Source organism: Merops nubicus, unplaced genomic scaffold, assembly GCF_000691845.1.
Source record: "Merops nubicus isolate BGI_N331 unplaced genomic scaffold, ASM69184v1 scaffold40780, whole genome shotgun sequence".
In the NCBI taxonomy this organism is placed as follows: Eukaryota; Metazoa; Chordata; class Aves; order Coraciiformes; family Meropidae; genus Merops; species Merops nubicus.
Genome location: NW_008584279.1, coordinates 612 through 9171, shown reverse-complemented (window position 1 = coordinate 9171; position 8560 = coordinate 612). Strand labels below are relative to the sequence as shown.

The 8560-nt window shown below is 55.1% G+C and overlaps 1 protein-coding gene across 1 annotated transcript in view; it reads left to right on the top strand.

Annotated features, from left to right (window-relative positions):
* The window catches only part of IMPDH2 (IMP (inosine 5'-monophosphate) dehydrogenase 2), a gene marked incomplete at its 5' end in the record, with an annotated part of 10042 nt that overhangs the window by 963 nt on the left and 519 nt on the right, over positions 1-8560 (top strand). The window contains 7 exons of the mRNA XM_008943632.1: positions 1943-2030; positions 2629-2828; positions 3481-3571; positions 4252-4347; positions 7892-8035; positions 8244-8388; positions 8474-8560. The exon at positions 8474-8560 is cut by the window's right edge and continues 81 nt beyond it. Of these exons, the coding sequence (XP_008941880.1) occupies positions 1943-2030; positions 2629-2828; positions 3481-3571; positions 4252-4347; positions 7892-8035; positions 8244-8388; positions 8474-8560 (851 nt within the window). The remainder of the gene's footprint in view (positions 1-1942; positions 2031-2628; positions 2829-3480; positions 3572-4251; positions 4348-7891; positions 8036-8243; positions 8389-8473) is intronic.

The window sequence follows — 8560 nt, the reverse complement described above, 5'->3', positions numbered from 1 at the left end:
GCTCTGCTGACTGCAGAGCAGGAACAGGAGAGTGGCCGTGCAGTCGGGGTCGGCGTGACTCCTCCCGCGGGGTTGCCTCGGTGTGGTGGAAGCCCCCCTCTCTCAGCTGCTGCCCTGCCCTGCCTCAGTCATTAATTCCCAGTGTTTCTGCCTGCAGCCATGGTCCCCCCACACGTGCAGGCACTGGCCAGGGCTGTAGCAGCTGCCCTATGCCCGGCAAGCCCTCCAAGTGCTGACCTGTTTTTTCTGGACTGCCTGGCCCTGTGTGCCTCAGCTAGGCTGCTTGCTCTTTGACATTACCCCAGGCTCGGAGAGGGGCAGTTGAGCCTTGGTAACGCCGCAGCACCGCACGGCCCTGGTGCAGGGGAGTGTCTGTGGTGGCAGTTCCTGCTGGTTCTGGGCTTCCTGTCACACAAGCCCTGTAACCGTAGATCTGTGGCACTGTCAGGTTACACCCCTGGTGCCCCTCAGCCAGCCTCTGCTCTTGACTCACAACTATTTTTAGCTCTTGCTGACTGAACCTAGTATCACATGCTTATCCCTGTTTGGTTGGAAATCGCCTATAAATACCTGTAACAAGAATCTTAAATGGGGAGTAGGTTATAAAAGTGCACATGGCCCTTTGAAGCATTGCTGGCCCGTTCAGGGGAGCCAGATAAGACTCTGCTCTCATCCTCTCAGATGTGGCTCGCTCAGCACCGCTAAGGTGGAAGCTCACTCCTGTTAGCGTTGGGTGTTTGCCCCTCACCAGGCAAGGTGAAGGAGATGAATGGTCTCCCAGACCTCTCCCCACTCACCATCCAGCAGTCATCTTGCTGAGCTGTTTGTTGCCATCCAGTTAAACACGCAAGTCTTCAGTGGCTCAGGAAGCTCCTGCATTCCACAGGCTTGGGGAGCATGCCAGGTTATGTCTGTGATTGTCAGACTTTTCCTGAGATCTGGGTTCTATCAGAGACAGGATTTTGTGTGGATGCAGGAGGGTTGAACCTCATTCCCGATGCAAAATATCTGCTTTTATTGTATAGATCTATAAATTCCTAAAGTATTCCCTTTTTGTTGTGTGCAACTTACCTATCTTCCCTGAGGGTTAGAGAGTGTTCCCTTTTAGCTTTGCCTGGCCTTCTCGAGTAACCTTTTATGGAAACATCCCACCTGAAGTCAGCAATCACAGAATGCTGCAGGTGGGGAGGGCCCTTGAGGCCTCTTGTCAAGGCTCCAGCGTGAGGCACGTTCAGCTGGAGCAGGTTGTGTGGAGTTGTGTCTGTGTCCCCAAGGATGGAGATTTCACTGCCTCGCTGGCCTGCTCTTCTGTTTGATTTCACAGAGAAATCTTTTCTTCTGCATACCCCGTGGGGTGTTCCCATGTCCCTTGCCCCTTACCTTTGCACTGTTTCGATGCTTGTTTGTCAAAAGTGAGTGGAAGTGAGCGTGTTTGTTTGGATTGAAGTGACTCCTGTGCCCCGTTGACCTTGCAGGATGGTTTGTTCTGAGCAGGGCTTTTCCAGAGCCTGTGTGCTGGGGATTGCTGTCTGAAAATGAGCTTGGGGCTCATTTATGCCAGAACATCACAGGACTCTAGTTAGCTCCAGTCCTTATTTGCCTACGCTCTATTAAAAGGGTGGGCTGCTTGAGTGACATCCCAAACAAGGGTCATGTGAGAGTTGTCCCTTTCTTTTAGGCACTCTCCCTCAGCTTGCTGAGGCCCTCTGCCATCTCCTGTTTCCACTGCACCGGTGGGTTTGGGGGCTGATGGCCACTGCTTGCACGGGGACGGGCCACCGGGGGCCGTTGTGTGTTTCTGGAGGCACGTTGCTGTGCCGTGGGCCTGTTTGTAGAGCACGCCCACACGGCTGCTCGGAGCCTTCCGCGTGGGAAGAGGGGCTCGGCGTTTTCAGAGCAGTGCGAAGGAGTTCTTGTGACTTTACCTTCTCTCTCCCACTAGATCATGACAAAACGGGAGGATCTTGTTGTGGCCCCAGCTGGTGTAATGTTGAAAGAAGCCAATGAAATTCTGCAAAGGAGCAAAAAAGGTACCTGCGAACGTCTGTGGTGCGAGGGCGAGCGGTGGGCACGCGGGGCTGGGGGAGGAGGGGGTGGCTGTGGGCACGTGTCCCTGTGTGGGTGGAATGTGGGAGGAGAGGACGGTGAGCAGAGCGTGCCCACAGCCCTCTGCCAGGGTACAGAGTTCACCTGCGTTCGTCTCAAATCTGTTTGAAGTTGAGGGATTCCTGCCAGCCCAGGGGCTGAAGAGCGCCTGGCTGTCCAGCCACACATTTTCAGTTTTCTCTCCTGGCCTTCGCATTTTGGCACTCAGTTCAGCTCTGTCAGGGTTTGGTAATTTTCCTTTTAATACAGGTGTCATGGGCCTAATTATTAAAAAAGGTGCACTTTTTGTGTAGTCAGTGTGAAAATGCTGAGTCCTTCTCCAGTCGCGCAAGCTCCTTGCCCTGTTTCATGAGCCAGTGCTGCTGGCATCCGCAGCCAAGCAAGATTTGGTAACACACCTCTTTGAGTCTCCACCTTGCACCAGTTGCTGCTTGCCTGATGCTCCCACTCTGCCGTGCTGCTCCGGGCTAGCGCCCATCTCCTGCAGAAACGTCCAGCCATGCTCTTTCTGTTTGTTCCAAGGCAAGCTGCCAATTGTTAATGAAGATGACGAGCTGGTGGCTATAATTGCCCGCACGGATCTCAAGAAGAACCGGGACTACCCTCTGGCTTCGAAGGATTCCAAGAAGCAGCTGCTCTGTGGTGCCGCTATCGGGACCCACGAGGATGACAAGTACCGGCTGGACCTCCTGGTGCAGGCTGGCGTGGATGCCGTCGTGCTGGTGAGCTTCCCAAAGGCCTGGAGGGCTGGGTGGGCTGAGGATCCAGCTTGAATCATTTTCTCTGACAGTGGAGCAGCAGCATGGCACTTACGCTCTTTGTTACAAGCCCCTTTGGGTTAGAATGTGGTGGTTTGTTGATCTCTCAGTCTCATTCAGGTTGGAGTCCTCAAATAAGAGGGATTCCTCTTGCCTAGAAACTTAGGTGACCTCCAGGGACTGTGTAGGGTGCACTGAAGCCCTGAAGGCAGAGAAGAGAAACATCAGTTAATACAGAATCTTCTGCAAATGCCTCTTACAGGCTGTCGCAATCATCTCTGATGTTCCTAACTACTTCTGAATACTTGGCTTCTTAAGTTTCCCTTCAGCTGTTTGGTGTCTGTTACTGTGTTGTTCTCTGTACCACCTGATGTTCAGGAGTGGTCGGCCCAGAGCTGCTCTACTGGTCTCCCCTTCTGGCCCATCACCTTTTGGGCACAGCCATCGCAGCAGCTGCTTCTCCTCTGGTTCAGTGCTCAGTCTGGGGAGTCATTTTGCCCACTTAGCCAGCTTAGCAGAGACCCCAGTGAGCTGGATGAAGATCTGAGGCTCTCCCAGAGCTGTATTTGTAATCTTGCAGAAAGTCTGGTTGGCATTGGTTTTCTTTCTGTTGCAGGATTCCTCTCAGGGGAACTCCATCTTCCAGATCAATATGATCAAATATATTAAGGAGAAATATCCCAACCTACAAGTTATTGGAGGAAACGGTAGGCATGTGCTGAAGACTGTTCTTGTCTTTTAATTACTTCTGTTTCTTAGACATAGAGGGAGCTGCAGGGATGTGAATGAAACAGCCGTCTTGTTAAATGTCTGTGAACTTAAAATGGCTTCCTCTGGCTTTAGACCCACGGCAGCCAGAGGGCGGTGCCCTGCTGCTGCCACAGCTCCAAACATTTTGAAGCCGTTGTTGTGCAGCACAGTGCACTGCAGTCCTCTGTAGCCTGTCACACCTTAGCTTCTTTTACCCACCAGTTTACAATTTGGCATAATAGTGACTTGCTTCACGTGGCAATGTAATGGAATTTTCTCTGCCTCTTGACAGCAGAGTTCAGCGGCCTTTATCTTCCCCTGGCTGGTGTTACTGGTGCTGCTGTTAGCCAGTTAGCTCCCTACCTGCTGTGGGCCAAAGAGTGCTTGGCACCACCTCTGCTACCTCAGCCTTTGGGTGCAAGCGTGTTGCAGAGCAGCCTAAAGGGCTGGTGTTGTCCCCCCCCTGGGGACAGCTGGGGTGGGAGCCCAGTGCTGCTGGTGCAGATGGGCCTGGCTCTGATGCAGGCTGGTGCCCCGGGCAGGGGATGTTCACACACAGCCCCAGGGGAGACACTGGGGCAGAGCAGTGTCAGACAGTCTGCTTCTGTCTCTTCAAACCGGTTTCTGCTCCCCACAGTTGTGACTGCTGCTCAGGCCAAGAACCTCATTGACGCAGGGGTCGATGCCTTGAGGGTCGGGATGGGCAGTGGCTCCATCTGCATCACACAGGAAGGTGAGAGAGATCGGCTGTCTCCTAAGTCGCTGAAGACACCTGTTTAGTAGAGATTCCCTGCTGAAAAGCAGCATAGGCGGGACGGACTTCTCCCCTCGTAAGAGCAGCGTCCCACAGCAAGCCATCTTTCACCCCCCTGGTCCAGGACCACCTCATCCCCTGGGCCGAACCTTTGGGGTGGCAGCAGCAGCAGCAGCAAAGGCCTTCCCCAGTGCTGACCGAGCTGAGTGGCGCAGGCGAGGAGCCGCTGGCTCGGTGTGGGACGGGGCTGGCGGCAGCTCCGCAGGGAGAGGGGCTCCCGGCGCTCCCCTTCCCTCTGGCGGCATGAGCGTGGTGCTGGAGAGCTGATCTGCTGGGCTGGGTGCCTTTCTGCAATCTCCAGGCTGAAATGGGATTTCAGGCCGTTGTCTTTGCAGTCAGCCAGAGCTCGAGTGGGGCAGAGGCTGTGGTACCTTTTGCTAAAAGGCAGGGAGAGCATCCCTAGGGCCCGGAGAAAGGCTGCTGTGAGGACAGGCTCAGTCCTTGTGTTGTGAGCCTTGGAGGTGAGGTGCAGAGAGCTGGTGCAGGGGGCTGCAGCCCAAGTGCATAGCCCCTCTGCTTTGCTCCTTGGTGCTTGCCGCGGGAGGCAGCAAGAGGGTGACGATTGCTGAAGGTGCTGCATTAGCTCTGCAGATTCCAGCGTGGGACCTCCGAGCAGCCCTGGACCCAGGCTGTGTCCCTGCTTTGCCTGCCTTGGGAGTGCTGGCTCCAGGGGCCTTCCCAGTCGGGGCAGCCTGTCTCGGGTGACCTTTCCAGGGAGGTTGTGGTGTCCTTGGGCTGACGCTTCTGTAGCCAGAGCAGACCGTCGACACGTGTATCCTCCTCTGACGCGGAGGCAGAGGGCCCACGGAGGCATGCTCGGGGTGAATGTCCAGAGTGTAGTGGGAGGTGGGGTTGGGTGCTGGTTTTGGGGAATGAACAGAGCAGAGAGAGAATATGGCGCTTCATAGGACACATGGTTGCAAAATTCTTTACCAAAGCTCCCCAGGTTTTTGTCCCTCTTAGGGCAAGAACTCTGGCTCTTTGGGTTAGGGGGTCACCTCTCTGGATGGCTGCTGGGTTAGGGCGAGCATGTGCTGCACACAGCTGGGCCTGGATCTGGCCTCTGGCTTGGCTCGGGCTAGGAAAGGTTTGCAAGGTCAGCTCTGTCCCACACCGTACGCTCTGCCTAGCGGCAGGTCACTGCTGGGGTCCTTTGTTCTGCTGCTGTTCTTCTGTCTCTAAAATGTGTGTGTTTGTTTTTGTTTAGCTGCTCCAAAGATCCCTCCAGACCTAAAGTCCCACAGCCCCAAATGCCCTTCTACTGTCACGGGCACCTATAGTAAGTCACTTGCCCTGTTCCCAACCCTAAGTATGTGTTTTGAAGCAGGACCCTGATTTGGCTGCACATGGCCCTACTGCTTGTTTGAGAATAATTTAGCTGTAGATGCACTTGGGGTTTTGTGGCTTTGGATACTGGTTTTGAATCTGAAATGGAAGCTGAGAAGCCTTTCTGAATTCCTAAGAGAGTCTTAACTGTCCAAGCTGAGGGCACTTACCCCTGTACACTGTCCACGCCAAAATCTAGTTAGTAGCCAGACTGGTCTTTCTGACTGCATCGTCTTGATCTCTGGCTGGGCATGCCCGTGGTGACCCAGTGCAGGGAGGTGATCCCTGAGCAGTCCTCGATGCTGCTCTGAATCTGGCCCCAGCTGTGGGGAGGTTGTGTGCTGGTTAAGCTTCCCTCAAGGTGAGCATGCCAGGGGTTACAGAGGGACTCAGCTGCATCTGCCCACCCTGGCAGCTGCCCACCAGCACCACATCTTCCACTGCTGATGCCTGTGGAGAGAGGGCTCTTCCCCTGCCCAGCACAGGGTGCAGCGTCGTCTGCTCTGTACTGCTCCAGTGTTACTGGATCGAGCAGCCACCCAAGGCGAGCCTTGGATTTTGCCCTTTCTCCTGCTTTTTAGCTACCTGAAATGGAAAGAGGTTTCTGTTGAAGATCCTGGAAGGTTTTCTCTAGCAGATGATCTTGTAGGGCCACCCTTTGCAGATACACTGAAAAAGACAAACCCTCTCCCAGACCACTCGGCGCATGTCTGTGCTCCAACCCCTGCTTTGGAAGCCCGTGCTCTGAAGCTGTGGCGCAGGGCACTGGGACAGTCGTAACGGTGCAATGCTCCCAGGGGCCCTGAGCCAAGCTCTTCCTTAAAGGGCTGGTCTCTGTGGTTGCTCTGGTGAGGTTTCTGCAGGCCCAGCACTGTCTACAGCACGAGCCCAGAGATGCTGGACTGTAGACCCTCCAAAATCAGGTGCTTTCCTCCACAGAGCTCTTCCTTCGCAGCATTTTTCATCTGCAACGTGCCCTTCGAGTGTGGTACCGAGCGAGACCATCTCTTTAAGACAATGGCATTCATGTTTGAGCTGGCAGAGCCTTCCTGACTGACTGAGCCTGAGCTTAATGCCAAGTTTAGTTTGATTAAACTGAGTTCTTGCATTCAGCCTGGAGTCCAGCTTCCCTCTCCAAGCAGCTGCTGCTGAGCTCTGGGGGTGGAGCAGCTGGGGACTCCCGGCCTCAGCAAACCTCTGCCAGGGACATGCACTGCTGCTGGGCAGCCTAAACAGCACCTGGAGTTCACGCTCCAGCAGACTAACCCTGCATGCCTGTAATCCTACCCAGTGTATTGGACTAACTGTGACCAGAGAAAAGGCTTCCAGTTAATTGTGGGGAGGGGAAGCATCCCCGGGAGAAGCTTATCTTGGCATACTTGCATGCCTGTGGCTGACAGATGTGTTACAAGATGTGCCCTGTGCTGGTTTCCCCTCGCACAATGAGAAGCCTCTAACTGCTACCAACCAGCAAGTGTGTAAATCCAAAGCTAACTCCTCCCTTCCCATGTGGCAGCTAAACTGGACAGAATCCTCGCTACATTGCAGGGCAGGAACAAAAATTATTTCCTGTAAGCCATCAAATCATCCTGCCCGTTTCCTTTTCTACTGCTGCATGTCTGTTTGTGTGTGTGCAGATGTATAGATACATTTATACCTATACATCTGTGTATGTACCAGCTCTCTCCCAGCCAGCCGCATTTCCACGCCAGAAGCACATCGTGCAGCTGCTGGGTACACGGAGAAGGGTCTGGCACCAGTAGGAGGGAGCGAATGGTGGGACATGGCTCCGTGCCAAGGATGCTCTGGAGAGGGGCTTTTGGAGTCTGCTCCGCTTCCTTCCCAAGCTCCCTGCACGCCTGCTGTGCACCAGGACGAGCTGTGAGCCTCGGCCGATCCTGGTCAGACCCCAGTCCCACTGTCACCCACAGCTTTTTGGAGTCGAGGGCCGTGAAGATGGTCCAGCAGGCAGCTCCTGGGCATCCGCTTCTCTTGCAACTCAGCCTAGGGAAGGAGCATCCAGGGATTTGTGCGTTCCCCAGTGTTGGAGCATGCGTGTGCCGGAAGCCTAAGAGGGGCCTGCTGGGGCGGGGCGGCGCTGGGCCGCGGGCTGACCCTCGCTCTGCTCTCCCCGCAGTGCTGGCGTGCGGCCGCCCCCAGGCCACGGCCGTCTACAAGGTGTCCGAGTACGCCAGGAGATTCGGCGTCCCCGTGATCGCAGACGGGGGCATCCAGACGGTTGGGCACATTGCCAAGGCCCTGGCACTTGGGGCCTCCACAGGTGAGCAGCCCCCCCGGGCGGCCAGGTCCCACATGGAGCAGGGAGTGTCCTAGAAAGGCTTCCCATGTGGCATGGGATTTGGGGCATGAGAGCATATACCTGCTGGGGGGGTCTGGCACAGTGCTGTGGCCAGGGACCCCGAGGGTTTTGTGGCCATGGCCTTCCTGCTGCTGACGTGCTGTTCTCGGTGATTGATCTCTTGTGCTAGTGATGATGGGCTCTCTCCTGGCTGCCACCACGGAAGCTCCAGGCGAGTACTTCTTCTCGGATGGGATTAGGCTGAAGAAATACCGTGGCATGGGCTCACTAGATGCCATGGACAAGAACTTGGGCAGCCAGAACCGGTATTTCAGGTATGAGATGGTGCTTTGGGGCAGTAGATGAAGATTTTGGGGCTTCTCTGCTTCACAAACTTACTTGATTTGTGCTCCCATGCAGTGAGACAGACAAAATCAAAGTGGCCCAGGGGGTCTCTGGTGCGGTGCAGGACAAGGGCTCTATCCATAAGTTCATTCCATACCTGAT